Below are 22589 nucleotides of genomic sequence, written 5' to 3'. Positions count from 1 at the left end.
TTTAACTGATGCTGCTGTGAAGGTCAGGGATCCCTTCGTTGTGCGACATGAGAGCGGTCGGGTTCAATACCCGGCTATTCTGGGTGTTCACTGTGTATTTGTTGAAACTGTGACGAGCTGCGTGTTGTAAACGGTCGTGTCTGTGCCGTGTGTTGAAGTCGGGCGCTGCGTGTTTGTCAGGTTTAAAGACGAGGACATTTCTCAGTAGATTTCTGGCCGTTTCTTAGGACTTTACATCTAAATGAGGGGCTCAGCGGCATACGGGCTGATTTTTGGGTTTAGTAACTGAATTGAAAGCGGTATGAATATAGCATCCAGTGCTTTAACCTGGATTGGCTCAGGACAGATGTTAATTCCAGCAACGCTCCCGTCACCCACTGATTTAACTCTAATGGACGCCCATGTGTAGCAGCTGAGAAGCAGCTTCCCCGTCCTCCAGGTAGGACGCGTTACGCTCACTACGCATTTTTATTTTTATTTACTTTTTTACGAAGCTGGACTTTTTAAATGTGCTTTCTTAAACATGTCCGCGTGGTCTTTTTGTAAGCATTTATGTGTACATTGTTTAAAAAGACTGTTCACTGTAATGCAGGGAGACTCCACTTTACTTTTGTACGTTAAGAGATTTAGAAGCATAGCAGCCCTTTAAGAGTCCTATATAGATTTCTATTGAATGGAGAATGAAGGATGTTGGTTGTAAATGATAGATTTGATCCTTTTGTTGTTAAATGAATGACCTTCTTTACGTCCAGTCAGAATGAACTGAGGAACTGAATGATTACACGGTCAAACTGAACTATGAGTGAACAAACTTATTTGTTACCTTGACTCAAAGATGTTACATCTCACATTTTAAATATTAATTTATTGAAAACGAAGTGAGGCCTTTGAGTGCTGATGTAAAAGGCTTGATGACCCTGTTGAAGTAAATGGGCGACTCTCGCTTGTGGAGCCCAAATCATGGCAGCTTGTTTTTAAAATGTGATGTTTTCTGTGTTTATTTAGACTCTGAAAGACAGAAGTCTGATTGTGTGTAATTATTTCAATGCAATGTTTCATGTAAATAAAATGTTTTGTTTTTTTAAATCACGTTTCTGAATTTCTTTACAACACAACACTCTTAAATATGTGGGAACTGTTGTAAAAACGTATTTACAATCTCTTATAAAATCTCTTCCACTTTAACACACTGAACAAAATAAAGTGACAATAGTGTGCAGCAAACATGAAGAGTTAAACAGACTCAACAGTACGCGGCATAAAACGATTACTTGACGATAAAACTTTGCTTTGGAAAGCAACAGTGGTCACAGTGCATTACAGAAACCGCTTTAAATGTGGAAAAATGAACTGGCCCTGAATGCATCTGGCAGAAATGATCACATATTTTACATTTGTCATGTGATTTCAGCGCGGGGTGTTTGTGCTCCTACATCCAGATGTTCAACCTCAGACTCTCTCATGAACTCGGCAACACGTATCTGCTCATCAACTAGCTGGAGAGGATGCCACTAGCCCCGTCCTGTGTGATCTAAACGGGCCCCGTCAACTTCCGCCTGCTGTTCTTCCTCCCGCCAAAACCACCGGGAATCTCGCGGCCCAGAGACGGGCGTCGTATCTGCGTTCATACACACCGTCGCTGTCGTCACTCCGCCGTCTGGTGTGACGACAGCATCTGCAGCAGGCGGACCGTGGCGCTGCCGCTCGACGGCTCGTCGCTGCCCATGAACAGCAGCCTGCGATAGTCGCCCTGAGGAACCTCGCACATGATCCTGACGGGGAGAAAAAAACAAACACAAGATGTGTCTTGCTTTGGCCACATCTATCCGTTCAGAGAGAGCTGAGCATTAAACACTCTTAAAGTAAAAGCAGCCACAGAGCAACCGTAGGAAGTAACGTAAATCTGTTTACCAGTCGTAGATGTCGTCTGTGTCGGGGGTCACCTGCACCCACTTGCCGATGGACCACGTCCTCACCGCGTTGCCTTGAGAGTCGCTGTTCCCGCCAGCGTCTGCGTTGGGAATGTCCTCGTAGCACAAGAAGTAACTGAATGGGACGTCGGCGATGAGAGATTTAAGATGTGAGATGTACATCGGCAGTAAAACGTCTGCTGTCGAAACGGGAGAAAGTAGAACCAAACAAAGGGAAGGTGTCGATATCGTCCAGACTCACTACTCTGTGTCGTCGACTCTCTCGTTCTCCCCCTCCTCACTCTGCTCTTCCCGGAGTCTGACCACGTTCCAGCGCATGCGTTTGTAGAGGCCGGTGTGGACCTGGGCCAGGTACGGCATGGGCTTATAGTAGCGGAACGCGGCCACCCTCAGTGGGCCGAGCTGACCCTGGCCCATGCAGAAGGGAGACACACTGGGAATGCACACGGGGGGGGGGGGTGTTAGAGGATGAGAGGGAAATCGGATCGTTCCAGCAACAACGGTCACAGGATTCAGCCGCTTTCTGCCACGATCAGCCGTTTCCATAGCATAAATAAAAGGTTTTACTGTAAACTTAAATTAGTAAACACCTCGACCACATTGAGGAAGAGAGACGGACACTTGGCAGGAAGCGATGGCAAAGAAATGGTGTGACGCTGATGCGCCAGGAAAAGAGCAATATTCAGAGGATAAGATGACCTATTGTGACTGAAAATTAATGAAAGTAAAAATGAAAAATGTATAATTTACATGAAACAAAATGCTGCTTGGTTAAATTAACCGTTTAACTATGGGATAATTGGGTGTAACTGACTGTATAAATGCACGTCTGAACTACCACATGAAGACTTCCTGTTCTGTCATGTTTTTGTGCTACTGTCACATGTGGAAACGAGTAAACATGTTTTAGCAGCATTGTGTTCTTCTGTGTGTATGTGTGTGTGTGAGAGAGTTAATACCTGTTAGGGTTGGTCTCGTCCAAACAGAGGAGATTATAGCTGGCGTAGGTCAACACCAGTTGCTCCAACCTGTCACACAGCTGCTGAGAGAAGTCCAACAGCTGCACACACATACACACACACACACACACTGGAGGTTTATGCTCAACTTCAACATTCAGTGAACACAAATGTCCTTCTCATTCAGTAACGCATACCGTATGCCCCCCTTGTTTTTGTGTGATCATGGTCATTGCTGAGGCGATAATCCAAAAGCCTTATTTAGCAATTCCCATGATGCCGTTCAAACACTTTTGATAGAAGCTTTGAGGCCCCTGCGCTCAGTCAAAAGGCGCAAAATTATCAAGTTATTATCAAGTGTGTTTATATTATCGGTAGTCGGTAGTTAAACTCTGAGGAACCTCCATCAAAGCAAACAAATCCAGACAATCTGGCTAATAAAATACACAATAAAAGGATAATATGCAGGATGTTCAAAGGTTCTAAGGAATGCCTTTTACATGAGACGGAAATGGTTTCTAAACCAGTTAGATTTTCCCTTAAATTTGGGAAAAATTACGTTTTTTCTCACTTTTTAGAAATGACAAAAATCTAAAACCACAGCCCATTTATTTCAGGACCTCTTTCAACATCTGTGTGCTACAAATGTGTCTTTAAATACGTATAGGGTGAACCAACCCATGTGTAGCTGTCGAGAGGCAGACGGGTGTGCTGGGACTTATGGGAGCACAAGTATTCCAGGTGGTTAAAGTAAGGCTGACAGGTGTACAGGAAGCATGACACTGCCTCAGCAAGAGCCTCTCTCTCGAAGTGATCCTGTCTGCAAAAACACACAAAAGGGATCATAAAATAGCAGAAATACACATAACATTAGAGCATTACGAATAGCCGGGACCCTACCCGCTGGCAACCCAGTTGTGCAAGTCATCCGCTTTGCTCGTGAGGAGCTGGAGCTGCAGCTCCATGGACTCGAGGCTCCTCTCCATCCACCTGGCCCCCCGGCAGCTGCAGGCCGCTCGCTCACCGCAAGATGGCGCCTGAGCAACGACAGCCGAGGACGACAGCAGCGGCTCCCCCACCTCTGCAAGGCGAATGAATGAACATGTCGTTATAGCCTCATACTGTCTCCATCTCTACTCCACTATTCCCATATTTAAATTTAAAAAATAACCACCATGTGAATTTAAAGCGGTGGTGCACGGGTGGACCGTGGTTATTCGGTTGTTTTAACAAAAAACGATGAAAGAGTGGTAAAAATGAGTAACATTAATCTAAATGAAAAAATGACACGTCTAGCGTTATATGTCAGGGCATGGGGGCGTTAGTGTCTGACCTCCTTGTCCGGTGTTTTGAAGACTATCCGTGCAGTCTGGCTCCCTCTCCCCGCTCACCTGCTCCTGTTGTCCCGACGGAGGGTTAGAGGCGAGCGGGTCCTCGAACTGAACTTCAGTGTCGGCCATGCTTTCTGCTGTTGATAAATTGTTATTTCTGAAGGAAACCTGTTGAAAAATAAAACGCTAAATTAACTGAATATTTAAGAGTAACCTACGCTGAATGACCTGCGAACCGTTTGTCAACTGTAATGCTAGCGAGCTAGCTAACTGTCGCGATGCTAGCGATTCACCCGAGATTTATGAAAGTAACAACCGAGATAACGACTGTGTAACAGTCAGCTAGTTTGGGTTATAACTGAAAGCAATTCACGAGATCATTAGTTAATCACGCCGCAGTCTGTTGACTATATATATATAGCTAGCTACCTAGCTAGCGGTTAAGCTACCTGTTACCTTCTAAACACGTCAACACTGTCAGAATCGTGTCTTGCGGGGTGTGAAAGGTCAAAGGTCAATGCGTCTCAGCAATAAATAATAAAACAAGGCTTTTTAAATGTATTTCATTTTTTAAATGTTTGCTTTTGTTTGAGGTCTACATTAACGTTTCTTTAGAGCTGAACCGATTATGCTAGCTCAACCAATCGTCAGAAAAGGTTGCTTCTCAAATGTCAGGGTTTCCTGTTTTCTCTATTATTTTACATAATTGTAGATTGAACACCATTCTCACAAACCAAGTTGTACATTACTTTCTTATAACAATACAAACATTTGCATAGTACAACATACAACATGTTTTATTAAACATGTTATCGAGACTGTTCAATCAGCTTATTTTTTTGTTTTTTTGTAACCAATAAAGGACACCAGGACAGGGAGGTCATGTATGGTCACTCTATCATGAATCATTAATAGCTTCTCAACACTTGACAACTACACAGTAAACCAATCTGTGTGGATACATTTGTAATATTTCCAAAATGTCATTGTCCTTGCTTTTGAGTTGAATCATACTCAGTGCCAATTGTAAGTGACTCAGATCAGTTATCATGGTACAGATGATCATGTTGTGTATATTTTAGGATAAATGTACACAGGAACTCTGTTCCTACGTCCTTCCTATCTTACTGTCGGCTAATTTTCATTATGCAAATCAATTATGCAAACTTCTACAAAAGACATCCACTCACGCCACCGACACATCCCCGAACCTAACCCTATTATGAGCTATTCTCTCTCTCTCACACACCATCAAGCACAGTATTAATGTATTATTACCATTTCTGTGGAATGAGATCAACTTCATTTGTGTTTCGGAGCATTTTTATTGACAAAAACACACTACGTAACAGACTGTAGACTCAAAACTTGGACTCAAGTCAGATTCAACACCCAATGTCAGTTGTTTACTCTTTGTACTTGTACTTGGGTTATTTTCAGGATGGGGCATCCTTTTTTGAAAATGACCACATCGACTAAAAAGTCTATATTATGTGTTCATTTTTATGTGGTCTGAAATTTTGGGATTACGTCACAAAAGTGACTACCTGACTTGAGACTTGCTCTGACAAGACTTGGCATTTGACTTGGACTCGTCTAAACTGACTTGAAACTTGGACCTGCTCCATGAAACTTAAAGCGGCTCTGCTATATCGGCTTTTGTTGTTTAAAAGCCCAGAATACAATTGGAGCACAGTATGAATATATCTATGGTTGGCATCTTAAGTCAGCTCAACCTTTACAGATAATCGTGTGAAAGTGTCACAAACATCACTAACACATTGCCTTATGACCATATAGCTGTCACGGGGCATGATGGAGAACTCAAACACAGACCAGAACAGAAGTAGAGTTAACCAGGATTTTAATCGATAGTTAACGCAGAACATGAAACCTACAGGAACACAGTGAATCCACGGACGAGACAAGAGACAAGAGACAAGCTCCAGTAGAACCGAGACATGGCAGGCAGACAGACAGGGAAACCGGGAACAGGACAAGCCGAACGGGCGGGTAGACATGATAATGATCTGGCAAGGAGTGACTGAGGGGCAGGAGTTTATGTAGAGGTTTGAGTTGTGCTGATTGTGCTGATGAGGGGGGAGTGCTTGATTAGTTTATCAGGGGCAGGTGAAGGGAGTGGCTGACAGGTAGAGCGAGGAGGGTGTGGAGCTACACAAAGAAACAGAACAGAGGCAAAGCTTAATCGTGACAATAGCTGCAAAATGAATGACTTTTCCAACAGCCCCAATTGTGCTTGAGCATGCTAACATGCTAAACAAAGATGATGAACATGATGAACATTACACCTGCTTAGTGTTTTCATTGTGAGCATGTTAGCATGCAGATGTTAGCATTTAGCTTGAAGCACAGCTGTACAGTAACTGCATTTTTCTTTCTTAAATTTTCACCAGTGAGGAGTGAGAAAAATACTAAATAAGCTCTACCTGTCACGTGTATTTTTTCAATTTCCAGTTTAAGTCGATTTTAATGATCATACTTATTTACTTTTACTTTAATAGAGTTTTGAATTCAGGACTTTTTCTTGTAGGCCTAACTGAGTATTTTTACATCATGTTATTACTCCTATTAGATAAAGGACTGGAGTACTTCCTCCACCCTTGAATGCATTACTGTGTTGTTCTTAGTGGTGGAATGTAACTTAAAACATTTACTTAAGTACTGTACTTATGCATAATTGTCCTTAACTTGTATTTTACTCCATCATTTCCATTTTATACCACTTAATACTTCATTTACAGTAGCAAATAAGGTATTTTTTTCCCACCAGCCTTTTTTCCAGAGCTTTAATTAGTTCCTTTGCAGATTTAAGTAATAAGTAATTAAAATTAGCCCCACCTTCACCTGCTGCAACATCACAGTGATGTACACATGCATCACTAATTGTAATTCAGTAAGATAATATATATATATATATATGATGTATTATTCTAACATCTGCATAATAAGTACTTTTAAGGCAAGTTAAAGATCTGAATAACCCTTCCAGCACTGTGTTGTTCTCCCTACGTGTCAGACTTAACATCATGTTACACATGTTCAACAGTTAGGTTCATAAGAAGTTACAGTTGACAACGATGGCTAGTGCAGGTCACGTGATACCTCCAGGCGCGTCCCCGCCGCCCAACCCTGGACCAATGAATGCCCGGGCGGCATTGCTCGAGCGTCGGGAGCGCGCAGCAGGGTATAACGTACAAGTGGTTTGTGCAGCTCTCAGTGACCCGCTGTGTGAACGCGGTGAGATGTTGCCTTCACTCATCCCGTGTACCGTAACAAATAACTCGTTTTTGATCATGTTTTCGCGTTTTTGACGTAAGATAGCGGGATATTAAGCGGGCAGAGAAGCGCTCTATTGTCCCTCGTGTTGACTGTATGAGCTGCTGGTGAAGGACTGACAGGCGGCTTTTTTTTGTTTGTTTGCTGTGTGGCATGTGATAGGAGACTAGAGACCGAGGCGTGTTCACCTTCCGCAGATGTTCCCGGGAAAAGAAGAGAGCCGAGAAGGGGCTTTCTTTCATTCCACGTTGCCCGTGGATGTGACTTTATCTCGGCTCGGGTTCAGCAGGACATGACGGAGGAGCGCCGCCGGTGGATGTTACGGGGCTCTTTGCTAGCTGTTGAATGGCGAGATGAACAATGACTGTTGAGCCTCATAGTTTTGTTTGGATACTGTTATGCGAACGTCTGGTGTTGTTTAGGTTTTTTTGTTTTCGTAAAAACGTGCGGACAGCGAACGCAATTTTATTTGTGTGAAGCGCGAGCTAACGTTGGTTAAACACGGCGGAGGGAGGATCGATTCAGGCGCGGCCAGGCAAGCCAACAATGCGGATTACCCCTGGACTATTTTGCCTTTGTGTCAATACAGACTGTTTGTATAAAGTTTGAGACACCACCTGCAGGACCAACACCCGGACCTTTCTTTCATCTTATTTTTGTAATTGTCTTGGGAAGGAGACGACACGTTGACGTGAGGTACAAATCCCACATGTGCGCAGGCTGTCTGTGAAAACTGCAAAACTGGCTGACAACAGAGCAACGGGGACCGCGATGGCGAACGACTCTACACAAGTAAGTACGAGAAGAAGAGATGTCCTGCAACCTGCCTGCACGGTCTCATTTAAGTTATTGACCTGCAACCTTTTGATTTAGACCAGGATGTTGTCTGATCTTCTGACTTACTCACTAATAAGTACTTTAAACCAGGGGTTCCTAACATTTTTTGGGGGGCCTTGTGACCCCTTAAAACGAAGCCATATCTGCATGTGATCCCCCCCCCCCCCCCCCCCAAAAAAAGTGATTTTTCCTTCTCAACAGATTCTTATAGGCCGATGAGGTAGTATTCATCAAGCAAAGGCAGGGGAAATATAAGGGGAAAATAAACTATTTTATGCAACATCTGCCTAAAAGTTATCTTGTGACTTCTCAGATTAATCGGAGGTCCTGTGCCCCAAATTGGGAACCGCTGGTTTAAACCACAAAATGAATCAAATACAAAAGGACTTTACTGTGTGGTGGTCGAGTAAACTGTGTGTGTGAGAGATTCAAACAACGAAGGGAAAGCACCCTTTTCAGATCCCTGGTGGCTTCTCAAGGAGGAACCACCAACCACTCAGTTGAATTGGAAACGGATAGTTTGTCTCTTGTTAATAATGCATGATTGGATGCTTCCCGGTCGTGCAGAGGGCTCCAGCAGTGTTCAGTCACCTTGGTGACTCTGTGTTGTGTGTGTGTGTGTGTGTGTGTGTGTATGCTCACTGTGTGCCTTCAAGGTGTTGGGAGTGCAGATGCAGGTGCGCGTCGGCACATCAGTGGTGTTTGTTGTAAAACAATGCACACAACATTCCCAGCTCCCAGAAGGCATTACTCTTTCATGAAAGCATGAAGCTGCTCGTTTTGTGTGCTGAGGTAAGACGCCCACAATGTCTTGATGATTCTTGACCTGCTTGACCTTGCTCTCGAGAGTCACTAAAGCTGAGAACGACCCCATCAAAGCAAGACGTCTACGTTCATTTTGAAACTCTTAACGACGAGAGGGCAGATGAGCGTTATGAACTTTGGGAGCCTTTGTGGCCTCTTGACCCACCGTGACATTTGACTCTGTCCTGACTCGTGTATCGGACGTGCAAGTTCTGGAGCGGGTTAGAGCGAACGCCATGCAGGTGGAGCAGGTGCCTCACTCCCCGTTTGTTCCGCAATCAGACATTCTTGTTTACAAGCCAGGATGCAAGTCAAGTGGAAGGGAAGACGGTGAAACGTGAGACACGTTAGCATTGATATACTCTGATTAGAAGGAGCCTGAAAATGCAGAAATAGTGTTTTTCAGAAGAGCGTGCAGATTAAAAGGGCTGTTTGCAATGATCGTTGGTTGAGGATTTCACATTTACAACCAATGTTACTCTTAGTGTGTATTTCCGAGTGAACCACAGACGTCCTAAAACGCTGACTAAACACCAAACACTTCTTGTCCATCAACCGCGCATTACAAATGAGCAAGGCATGCTGTTTATTGATCGTTTATTATGTTTTGACACAGGCACACATGAGTATTCACGTCCTCAGGTGACGCAACTTAGTCTACCTGTTGCTCAGTCCTCTAGCTATTCAGTTGTCCAGTAAGTGTTCCCTTCAGATTCTCAAGACTTCTTTGTTATTTTTAGTCACTGTGGAGTCCTCAGGTCCTCTCACAGCTCTTGTCTGGTACGAAATTCAACGTCTTAGAGCTAAAATCATCAGTCAAATAATAATAAATGGACAACTATTTATTAATAAATAATAAATAGTTGTCCAACAAAAAGAATCGGTATCTAAGCCATAAATAGCTTTTCATGCAAAAATGACAAACAATCGATCATTTACAGAAGAGGGTAATTTGCAGACTAATCAATCATTTAAAGACTACTTAGTTGCAGCCTGATGGCGTTTGTCTCTGACGTGTCACACATGGACGATGTCTCCACTGACTGATCCCTTATCAGCTTCAAGAAGTCCTGAACTTGAGCACGTGCCGGCAGTAAAATCAGCCACAGTCTGCGTTTTAATTACGCTGCTCGGGTGCAGCACGCTCTCCGGCTGCTTTTTAAATGCTTTGTACCGGGTTAGTTTCCCACTTCAACCAGGATTAATTCTAGCTTTGGTGCCTTAATGTTCCCCCGGGCTAGACGGCTACGTCATTAAACGGTATCAGAAATCCTCAAATGGGAAACCACCAGGGTTTGAAAATCAGAGCCAAAGAGATAGCAGCTAAATTTGGCCAATGGCCCGTTAGTCCGCCCGTTTCCAATGACCAGTTTGGGAGATACGTCATAGATGGAATCGATAACCCATTGAGGCAGCTGGAGCTTGACAATGCCGAGCTGCTCACTCAATGATGCCAGCTGATTTTGATCTTCGCTGCACCCTGAAAGAGCTGCTGGTGGTGTATTTTGTCTCCCTTTTGATCTTTGATGTATGGCGGGAAACCAGAGGAACAGCTTTCAGTGGCTGCTGTGTGGACAACACTGAAGCCATTATTCCCTCCCTTTGTCCTCCGAACCTTTCTTGCTCGTCCAGAAACGAGAGCTTATATAATTCAGTCACACCCTCTGTGTGTGTGAGTAATCCAAGAGTATCCGTACATAGATGGGTTCCACAGCTTCTTCTCATATATGCAGCAGTACTCTCCAACACCTGTAAACAGACTTGTATGTGTGAAGTCGGTGGAGTTCCCCTTTAAGCTTCCGTCATTGTGGATATGAAGCGGGCAACGGAGCGCTACACCCCTCCTATGGCCATTTGACGATAATATCGTCTTCCTCACAGGAAGACGATATTAAACAGCCCCAACAGGAGTCTGAACCCATCTGCGTCACACTTCCTGATAAAGGTTAGAGGGGAATGTAGTGTGTGTGGGGGGGGGGTGATGTGTTGCTTCTCTGTACAGTAAACTGTAGGAATCTGTGGCGGTTTGACATGTCTTGCACTTTGTGTGTTCACTGGAAAAGTCCATACAACTGAGACAAAAACATGCATACATGGGCACAAATGTTCATGTTCGCAAGTGCACACACTCCAAAATACACAGATGTAACAGCTGACACACACACACACACACACACACACACACACAGAGTCAGACACTCCAGGGAATGCATAGGAGTACTTCCCATAAGCCTTACCATGACGTAAGGAGACAGTTATTCGACAAAGTAGGCTTTTCTCAGCTCTGCCCTGGGGCCGTGTAGGCAGACAGAATCCACAATAATGCACCGAGGGAGGGAGAGGGAGGGAGAGGGAGCGAGAGAGAGAGAGAGAGACAGACATTCATTTTTATGTCAGGCTTCTCAGTTTAATGAAACAATGGCGTCTAGCAGGGCTCCCCATCATATGATAGGATCTCTCACATGAACAATGCTATATTTAGGCTGGTAACACATGATCATAACCTCGTATGGGCTCTGCTGACTGTGTGCTTGTTGTGGCCTGACCCTCCAAGGAAATTCCAGCATTGAGACCTACTTGAGTGTGAACATTGCCGAGATAGTAATGCTCTCACTTCTATCTAGCATGTCGGAATCCAAATTAAAAAAAAAGAGAGAAAAGGACCTGGTACCAAAAGTGAGTCAAGTCAGAGCATGCAGTGGAAGCGATGCATCTGTGGTGGACACAGTTGGGGGACTGTCCTCTAGTGGACTCTATTCAGTGTCTCCGTATGGTGTCTGTCAGCGGCCATTTGCCACCACAGGGCTTAGATGTACTTGCTAAGGGACAACTCATTGTTGATATCCTGGATGTATTTGTCATTCCAACTGTAAAAAAAAGAAATGGCTCACTAGATCAAAAAATACTTGACGTAAAGGAGATGATTTACACATTCCTCTGCAAAAAGAATGACAGAACTGTGGACTGGAAGTTGTTAAAGCCAGTGGGTTTTCAGGGCTTGTAGTCGGCCAATCGGAGCGGTTAGCATGAACCCAAACATTAGAGTTGAGGACCGGACAGCTGAAACTCTCCATGAAGCTCTTTTTGAGCAGCAGATTCAGGTGATGACTCTCTTTAGGTTCATTGTCATCAGCTACCAATGTCATCGTCACACTATTGTCATTTTGCCATTTGAGACATTGTTGTTGGAAAAAGAGCCGCTTTTAAAGGGCTCGTAAAAATGTAAATTCGAAAGTGTACGTTTCCACGGCACTTGGCACGAGGAAGATCATGCGATGTGATCGAAAGCTCCCGAACGGCGTCTGTATTCATTACCTCACAGTGGTATTGTTTTTGCAACAACAAAACTTTAGAGGAAGTTTGCTGACAAGGCTTTACTATTCGGGCAGCCCGTTGCTAACTCTTGGAATGTCTTTCTTCTAATCGTGTACACATACACGCATGCGCTGTGACGTGGCCATTTTCGAGCTGGGTCACCGCGGCTCTGATCGGAGCAGTTCCCATGTGGGTGAGGCTTTGCTCGGGCCCAAGGGTGGAGGGAAGGGGGAGGTCTAAAGGGCATTATGCTGATGATGAGGCTCTACAGCCGCAGCAGTACAATAGCTTGTATTGTCTGTCACCAGCGGCCCAGATCTCATTCAGTTCACTGCGGGTTCATTTTCCTCGTCCTGGCTGGAGCATGTTGGTGACCACACCCTCACCAACCAACCAACCAACCCACCCAGCTGCTGCCCCCCCCCCCCCCCCCTTCCCAGCCTGGTAGTAAAGCCCTCGGCTTTACTGGTGTTTGCGTTTACATGACCCGTACACGGATACTAAAATCCCCCTCGCGTTTTTAAAGCAGGCTGCTCTAAAGCTGACGTTTCTCTTCACCTCTCACTCACATCTCGCCTTCCCTCTGTGCAAACATCCCATAATTATCATGACCTCATCGCGATGTACCCCTGCATTCCTGCCTTAGACGGACCCCGCCTTCCTCCCTAGACACACACACACACACACACACACACACACACACACACACACACACACACACACACACACACACACACACACACACACACACACACACACACACACACACACACACACACACACACACACACAGCAACACTGAGCTGTAATGACATCACCGCTCACCCTTGGCCAGTGAACCCCACCAGCTTACTGGGAGGGCTGGGAAAAGCAGCAGTGGTCAGGAGGATGTGCAGGAGCAAGTAGGTCAGGGCGGGGTCACTCAGCCCAAACATAACTGTAACAGACATGTTCCTGCTCTGCTCTTCTCCCCGTGAAGCAGAACAGTTTGCAGAGTTAATTTGGCATCACTCCTTGTTCTTGGGGGAGTTTCATGATATAACAGCAGTTATTCTTCACTTTCCCTCTCACGTGGCTCGTCACCACCAGCAGCCTTGCGCTCTGACATACCTCGACCCTTGACCCCCCCCCTCCTCATTATGGCAGTGCCCAGGCGCCCTCTGGGCCACATGCATCGATCTCGGCCCCGTCGCTCGGTGCTGTCGTGCTGTTTAAACAGCCACTCAGCTTGGTTAACTAGTAATGTGGAAACTGCGATTTTTAAAGAGTTCCTTTCTTTCACTGGAAAATAAGACGAACAAGGATGAAGGATTTATAAAATGGAAAGTTGTTGTTCTTGTGTAGCTCCTCGCAAATACACCAAGTCTGCCTGGAAATACGTTGCATGTAACACACAAACACCGAGCCGTCACATGCTTTCAGTTGTTGCATTAAAAGGTCAAAGCTTTTTAGCAGAAAGGGAGCATTATGTTGTAATCTCAGGGAGGGTTTTCACTTTGAGGAAATGTACTCTTTCCCCTAATGAGACAAGATATTCGAGGGCATAAAAGCTGACGCAATATTAGAGCCGCGGGGAGAAGTTCACCGGAGAAATAATCAGGAAGCGGCATGTTTTGACAGGGATTTCGTCAAGTAAGTGTATTTACATCTGTGTTTCATTGCTCGGATAGGGTGTTGATGAACAATATGTGCGGGACTTTCGTCCTCTCATTTCTTAAGTGTAGTTTTGTCATTTCTGACCACCTCCCCGTCCTGCCACTCTGCACTGTGTGCAATGTTCTCATCCTCCAGCACACACAATGGGGATTTACGCGTGGTGATTTTCCCCACAGCAGGGGGCCGGCTGGTAAAACGCTTCACGGACAAAGCGGCATCGGCCAACTTAATGGGATGAACGAGGCGCGGTTCCTTCGAGCTCACACTGAAGCCAGAAAAAGCTCAAGCGGTCTGCCGTATTACACCTAAAGGCAGCTCATCAAAAATGATTGTTGTCTGACCATGTTTAGGATACTGTGCTCCCAAATTTGGTCCCGGTCAACCGCTGGTTTTGTCTGCATGCGGTTGTTACGCCTTTATTACTTTATTTGATTCAACAGGTCTCACTAAAACTTAAAGATATAGGCTTTAAAGCCGTTAGACCTTTTCAGTTAAAATGGCCCCTGGGAAATATATATTTGTTTTCCTTTTGCAGGGTGTAAGGATGGTGGCCATGAGTAGTCAGACCGAGCATGATTTGACATAAACATGTGGTCTTGGACTAAAAAAAAGAAAAAAAAAATAGCTGACGCTCTACAGTGACTCCATATAAAAACTATGACAGCCTGGTGGTGGAGTTTCCTCATGCTCTATTGTGGGCTCCAAAGAATTTTCTGACAAATTTGGAAACTCTGCAGTGTGGCAGGATGTGGTGGTGTCCAATTAAAAATGATGAAAAGACATTGGTGCATTTAGTGTAAGTAAATGGTGGGAAAAAAACGGCAAAGATGTATGTCTAACATAAAAAGAAGGAAGCGGTGTGATCTGCATCTGTGACCACAGAAACAGCCTGAAACGTATACGACGGATAACGAGATTAATGTACTGCATGTGTCAGCGTAAAGATGCATCACACATAATCTGGTAATGAAGTAAATGCATCAGATGATCAAAGTCACATAATCTGCAGCGCGCTGGTCATCAGGCTCACAGCCGGCCTTCAGCTTTGGTTGGCAGAATGGCTGCCAGGTCTTCTTCTTTTATTGTTTAGAGTTACATTAATAATGGTTGTGTACAATTCCCACGGTTCCTTGTTATTTTGAATATCATGAGTTTGTAAATGGTCGTTTTTTTTTGTTTTTTTTAAGGCTGATACCAATATTGATATTTAGTAGCTTAATCTCCAGATTCCTTTTTTTAAATGACCTCAAACCTAGTCTGGATTCTCTACTGCCACGTCTCGTTACTCATTGGCCGACAAACACCGATACTCTGCTCTGCTGTCTTGCGACCCATTTCAATGTGACGCTGCTGACGCTTCCTGGAGACGCTCCTTCTCTCGCTCAAGCAGCAGCAGCAGCAGCAGCAGAAGAAGAATTTACACGGAGGGCGAGGCAGAGAGAGTGTCTCCGACGTGACGGCTCTGCCAGCGGGGCGACCGCAGAGTGGAAGTGGTTACAATGGTCTAGTTACCAGGGGCAACGGGGCAGTCTCTCCTCTCGAGCCCCGCAGCAATAAAAGCCCGCTGTAATTTAGGAGTCGCTCAGCGGCCCTCACACACGGCCGTGACTGAATGATTGGCGGATCCCCCCCCTTCTTTCGACATATTTCAGTGTAGCACTATTGTTTTTTTCTAACTTCCACCACAACATTAAGAAAACAGTTTCTGGCCTCTGCAGCCTGACCAAACTCCCTCTGGTGAGCGCTTCTTGACCGGTCGTCGAGTGTAAAGTGATCTACCATGTTGCCCTTCTGTTATCTTACTCCCCTCTCTCTCTCCTCCTATCTCTTCCTCCCTCCTGTCCAGGCTACGCACCAGCTGCTCTCCTCCTCCTCCTCTAGCCCTCCCTCTTGTTTTCCCGTTTGGGTATGGTCGGCCCTCAGGAGGCGTCCTCCGCTGGGATTAGAAGGAAAAGACTTTTGCTTTTAAGTGACGTTGTTGCCGTGAACCGGCCTGCAGCCAAACACACTACACGCTTGCAGGCTAAACATGGTTACCTTACTGAATAAGTTATTACTGTCTGCATGGTACCTTCGGTGTCCTGCAAAAAACCTGGTCTGTGAAAATATATATGTAAATATATGCATGGTTCCACAGACCGAAAACACTTAATACATGTTGCACAATAGAGATCAGCATCTACAAATAATAGATGCTGTAGATTGCTGTGTGATTGCTTATGACGGTTAAATCAATAATGCTTATAATTGGCCGAGTGAAACGGGCAAATGTTTGCCGGCATTATTTTGATAAGATCTTCCATCGCAGTTCAGACGGTCTTTGTCAAAGTTGGTTTGTGTGTGTGTGTGTGTGGTCTTGTGCGTCATAGACGGAGGGTGTGACTTATAAGATAAAAATAGGCTATGGGAGTTATTAAAGTCTCCCCACAAACAATCCCTCTCATTAGAATGGGTTGGAGATCGAGTTACACTGATAACGTGCGGCCCACTGGGAGGCTCACCGGCTCGGGCCTGGACGTGTGGTTGGGTAGCTGGGTGGAGTCAAATCTCTTTGAATTACATCAACACGTTAAGAAAAATGTTTCGAAGCTGGAGACTACGCGTTTGAAACTTGAAAGCAATCTGAAGCTGTAGTTGGAAAGAACTGATCTTACCAGACCTCTGCTGCTGCTCCTCATCTCCGATTGAGGCAATTCGAGGCTACATTAGCCGCTACTAGCATAGCATGGTGGCGGAGTTGCATTGTGGGTAGTGGATGCGCTAGGTATTGTTATGACTAGTTGGAATGTGTGGAATATTAACGTAGGCATCTTTGGTTGTGCTGCATACAGTGCTTTGCAAAATTACCAATACTGGTGGACCAGGCAAGGAGAGCATTAATCAGAGAGGCAACAAATAACAATCGATTTACATTCCAGGTGGTGACGCAACAAATACTTTTGCAAGGCTCTGTATAGGCTTTATTTAACTTTTTCCACACATATGCAGTACTGCTACTCGAGACCTGTAAACAGACTTGAATGTGTAAAATCGGTTGAGATCCCTCTTTTTTTTAACTGATCATATAAATCCTCGATAGACGCTGTCCTCTCCTGTTTTTAAAGGTCTTTTTGAAACTCAGATCTTTGTCACTCGGGCTTCTTTGAACAGTTGATGTTTGCAAATGGACGACTTGCAGTGTAAACAGATGAACAATATGAATCCACAACAGAAACCCCCCCACACACAAAGACTTGTGAGTTAGTGCTTTTCCTCCGTGTTTGTCTTGAGTTTACCACCGCCTTCAGTTCACGTCTGGACTTTGAGCTTCAGCCGAAGCTCCCGCAGCACGTTATCCAACATTCGGTCATCTGACTGCTGCTCGTTCCAACGTTGGCAAGCCTGAACGAGGAGGTGCGCTGTCATAGAAACAGCTGGCAGCGGGATGAGGTCATAGTCTTTCCTATATGATTTAGACAGCCTACACACACACACACACACACACACACCTGGTTATCTAGAGTCGATGGGGCATTCGGTTTTCGTGTACAAGATGTTGACGAGACGGAGCTCATTTACACATCAACACTTTGTTTTTGGAAGCTTTAATGAGGTGCGAACTGTCTCCGAGGACAATTAACCAAGCGTAGGCTCTAAAATTATATTTGTCTGTGTAATTAGAGATTGGATTGAAATGCTTTTTTCCCTTCCCACTTGATTAAACTGTTGCTTGCATTAAGCTGTGGTTACTCAGTCAGGGCCATTATCACTAAATACTTTATATAACCCGATTCAAGCGCAACCAAACCTGCTCTTCTTTCAATCGAGTTCGATGGCCTCTATTCACACCTATCGGCTAACACACCCGTTGTGTCCACATGTTTGTCGTTCCACGCTTGCCTCTGAAAAATAAGCCGAACCTTTAATTTATTGTTTAAATCTCTGCAAAGCGGAGTGCTTTCAGCAATATTAAACGCGGGAATGTTGACAGACTTAACAGATTGAACTAAAATGATGTAACGGGTAAAACATGAAAACAGCTGCTTGTTTATTGTACCCGAAGCTGCTCTTGCACAACCGAGAGGACAGATGCTGAATTAAGTTACCTGGTAAATTTGACAGAGTTAATGAAAAAGAAAACATTTACTGATTAATCCACTAATACTGTATTTCTTTCACCAGCTGGGACATTGCCAGACCATTCAGTTAGTAGCTTGTATCTATTTGCTACCGAACCAAAATTTAAAACCGTATTATTATTTATGTTTCTTTTCTTTTCTTTTCTTTTCTTTTCTATCTATGGACAGAAAAATATAGAAATTCTCGGAGTGATCTCTAGCTCACCCTGAAGGTTGTGTTTTTTTATGGAGAATTACTTTTTGAAAAAACTATCTCAAACTATATCAATAATAATTGTAATTTAAAGTCTGTTGTGCTTTGATGGCTGGAGCTCAGAGTGCCGGTTCATGGGTTCTCTCCCATCTGTGTAGAGCATCGGGAGTTAATCACATGCACACAGATATCTCGAGCAGAGAGTGGACCTCATGATGTGTATGGAGCCTCTATTTAGGGCCTGCGGCCTCTATCTGAGCCCTCTGCCAATCATAATCATAGTTTGTAAAACAGAAATTTTTACAATGAAAAACCCACATTTTCCTTTTGACTTATGTGAAGAAGTGTTCTGTAAGTATTGAGCCAAAGACCATTCACTTGTAATCCTGAGTCATTAATGTCCTGCGACCACGTGATCACTGTTGGCGAGCTCAACATGTGTCTGCAGGTCCTACACACACACACACACACACACACACACACACACAGACCTGCTGCACTGGTCTCTGCTGCTGCTGCCACACCTGAGCCCAACTGTCATAACCGCTAATGCTGTGACACACACACACACACACACACACACACACACACACAGACCTAAATGCAGTGGATCCCCAGGGTGCTCTTGAGGCACACGAATGTGCATTTCCTCGCTCCGTCTTTACTTGTTAAGTTCGCCATGTACAGCCACGCGGTCTCCCTCGGGTGCTCCCCAAACACAAATGTGATGTGTGTACACACACACACTTGAAGGCATGACTTGCTCGCAGTCAGCTGTTAGTCATGGCTCAGCCGAAGCAATCAATAGCCAGACAAACAGCTTTTTGAAGAAAACCAGATCTTCCTCGCAACTGAAAAGTCTTTGCTTTTCTAATCACACTTTTTGGGAGATTCTTTTGTGTTTAGAGGGTTCATCTTTATGCTTTTTGTTTACAATTTATAAAAATAGACCCAAGATTTGGAGTTTGATGAATGTTAGAGGTTGTATTAGTTGAATAGTGTGAAGCAGGGCAGTACCAGCCATACAGTAATTACTTGCTTGAATGAATTAAAGTACATTGTGTTATGTGGGATTGTCTAACTTTACCTCAGTCAGTAGTTTGCATTGGAACTACTTTTAATCAAGGACTTGAGCTGGTCCCGATGTAAGTGGTTTAACCTGTTTTCTGTGGATAATCCACAATAACAAGTTTCTGGTGGTCTAGAGATCTAAGACGCTGACCGTGTCATCACCACGTCACCCGGTTCAGATCCGACAGGTGGCAGTTACGGAAAAAAACGCTGACAAAATATTGAAAGTTAAAATTTGCATTGATTTATTAGTCCAACCGGGATTTAAGGCCTTTAAGCCACTTTCTACTATTTCTATTTCTATTTTCCCAATTTCCATTTTTAGTATGAACACATATACAGACTGGACTCCGTGCTAAAGCAACGCTGCCGTACAGTGCCTCTTGCGTACTGCTGTGATCCCCATGGCCTCCCTCTTTTGCTCCTCCTTCCTCCTCTCAGGGCTTCCTCCCTCCTTCTCTCCCTCCCTGGCCATCACACTCACCCCTGCTTTCCGACACATACACAGTGTGACTTGCTTTTGCCCTATAGACGTGTCAATAAGTCACAAGTGTGCTTTTAGAAAAAAGACATTCAAGTTGTCAAAAATGGTCAGAAACGTATCGGGGCTGCAAGAGATTTAGATTTAATATGCGGCCCTTTGTTCGACTAGTTTACAGCAGTAGCACTCTGCCAAATGTGCTCTGAATGAACTCTTCTCCACCCATGAACATAAGCTTCCTCCTCATCCTTCCCCTCAGGTGTCTGATGTCTGTGTTTTTGGCAATCTGGCCTCCCAGCATGCTCTTTTATCCATCAGCCGACCACCCTCCTTTCGCCTCCACCTGCCTCTCTATCACTTACTGGCTGACCCTCTCTCTCCCTCTCGGCCTGTCGTCTCCTCCCTCCTCTCTCTCTCCCTCTCGGCCTGTCGTCTCCTCCCTCCTGTCTCTCTCCCTCTCGGCTTGTCGTCTCCTCCCTCCTCTCTCTCTCGGCCTGTCGTCTCCTCCCTCCTGTCTCTCTTATTCTGGCTGTCTTGGCCTTTGTCTGTCTCGTGGGGATGGGCGGTGTCTGTCTCTCTTCTGCTCTTCCCTGCGGTCTCATCCCTCCCTCTGCTCGTAGAGAAAGAGTGTCGGCAAGGGAACTGGGGTGCCGTGAGACTAGAAGGGCAAAATGTCTCCCCCAAAGGCAGTTTTAGTATTATCAGTGCGAGGAGCGCATTGAGTGCAGTGTAAAGGAAGCCAGTTCTGTATTGAGCCGCGTTCTTCGGTTTCATGATTTTGCAGTAAAGTCGTCCTGACCTAAATAGTCACGATATGCAATGTTATCTTGATAATTATTCAATGCTAAGATTGAGTTAAAATGGTAGAATTAATAGAATACCATTAATACCAAAAATACCATTGGCTCATTTCAATGTCTCTCTTATTACACATTAAATGTTGTCGGGACAAAACTAACAATCTTAAGATGTCACCTTAGGGGGTTTTAAAACATGTTGATCAACAGGATTCACCATTTGACGTTATAATCGAGAAAATAATCAGCGGAACAATCGTTAATGGAAAATAATCGTTAGTTGCAGCTCTACAGTTAAACAATGCCTTTTATAGTACCGACTCTCCCATCAGCCCCAGCTGTGCGAGCTAAACGGCGAACATGTTTCACATAACACCTGCTGAACATCACTGAGAGCATGTTAGCATTTAGCCCGAAGCATCGTTTCTCACAGAGCCACAAAAACATGGCTCTGTTACTAAAAACGAGATATGAGGTTTCCACCTGACAACGCTGCTGTTTTTAAATAGCTGCAGTCTCATGCATGTGGTATTTGATATAAAACAAACAGGCGGATTAGGTGGAGGCATGCTGTAGGGAGTTGTAGCCCAGTGACTTTATGGCTCTCCTGCCTCTCCACGTCTCTCCCTGCTCTTCGTTCACCCCCCACCCCCCCCACCCCGTCTCTCCTGCCAGGTCGGCTGATGTCACCACTCAGGCGTCTCAGGAATGCCTCCAGATGTTTTTTTTCTTTCCGTGACTCAGCCACACATGCGCACACGGGACGCGCTTCCTCTCTCGCGCACGTAAAAAAACAAACAGCGAGAAGCGGACGTCGTCTTTGACTCCAGGTGGAGGTCTGTATCCGACCCTTTAGCGTTCGGATCCCCAGGCAGCCGACAGATCCAGGAACCTGTTCTTTCTGTTCTTGAGGAGCGACGAGCCCCAACTGACTCGGCCGCGCAGACCCATTTCTATCTCTTTACTTTAGAGTTAACGCACACAGAGGAGTAAAGTATATCCAGTGTTGAACGTGCAGCTCTGCAGGGCCATGAAGTTCATTTCTAGGCAGATACCCCAGACCTGTCAGAGCAATTACGCAGACATCCATGTAGTCTAATAACTCACTCACACACACACACACAGTGCAGTCAGACTTCTCACTGAAACATGAACAAAGAGCATGATCATCCTGTGCTGCTGTATTCACCTCTATCTTGCGATGTATCTTTTTCATGCCAACGTTTATCGTTTTCATTTTGTCATCAAACTGACTTCTGTTACTCGACCACTGGACCACAGACTCTACAGTGCTGGTGTTTCACAGGCCAGCAGCTACAGAGTGTGATAATCAGTAAGGCACAGAGGCTGACGTGCTGCTGGTAAGACTCGCTAGTTTCGCTTCCTGGTTTAAAGATATGAATACACTTCTGTTTTTACATTTTTTTTTAAAGTGACAATGTAGGCCAGTGTGTCGTTTTGGTTCCTGTCCCACAATCGGAATCATTTGTAGCCATTTGGCCGTGATTTAATTATCAGAAATGTCACAGACTCGGACATAAGAGAAAGAGTTAACCTTACAACCATACTGCTTCTTTGTGTTCATCTGTAAGTGAAAGCTTGTGTTACTACTAGATATCATTTGCTTGGTTGACACACATACAAACCTACATAATGAGGATTATCACAGTTTAGCAGCAGTGAACAGCTAGCCTGAAGCTGGGACGCTGGAATTTAAGTATTGAGACATAATCTATGTACAATGTTGCAATGTCCTACAATCTGACAAGAGCTGCAAGTATTCTCATTTACCAGATGAT

General features: G+C 44.7%; 2 protein-coding genes across 3 annotated transcripts in view; one reads left to right on the top strand and one right to left on the bottom strand.

Moving 5' to 3' along the window:
• Nucleotides 1–1645: 1645 nt before the first annotated feature.
• cUnh19orf67 (chromosome Un C19orf67 homolog) lies at nucleotides 1646–4350 on the bottom strand (the record flags this gene model as incomplete). The annotated part of the gene is made up of 7 exons (XM_079160238.1): nucleotides 1646–1772; nucleotides 1912–2046; nucleotides 2173–2364; nucleotides 2891–2991; nucleotides 3569–3710; nucleotides 3791–3971; nucleotides 4224–4350. 7 exons carry the CDS (start codon nucleotides 4348–4350, stop codon nucleotides 1646–1648), a joined length of 1005 nt encoding a protein of 334 aa, XP_079016364.1.
• A 3127-nt stretch (nucleotides 4351–7477) lies between these two features.
• pkn1a (protein kinase N1a) overlaps nucleotides 7478–22589 on the top strand; it is a 41377-nt gene continuing 26265 nt past the window's right edge. For both annotated transcript variants that reach the window (XM_079159546.1, XM_079159545.1), the window contains exon 1: nucleotides 7478–8310. In XM_079159546.1, the coding sequence (XP_079015672.1) occupies nucleotides 8290–8310 (21 nt within the window). In that variant the 5' untranslated portion in view covers nucleotides 7478–8289. The remainder of the gene's footprint in view (nucleotides 8311–22589) is intronic.

The sequence above is a fragment of the Pholis gunnellus genome (genome assembly GCF_910591455.1).
Source record: "Pholis gunnellus genome assembly, chromosome: 5".
In the NCBI taxonomy this organism is placed as follows: domain Eukaryota; kingdom Metazoa; phylum Chordata; class Actinopteri; order Perciformes; family Pholidae; genus Pholis; species Pholis gunnellus.
This window is presented reverse-complemented; position numbering and strand designations above follow the sequence as displayed.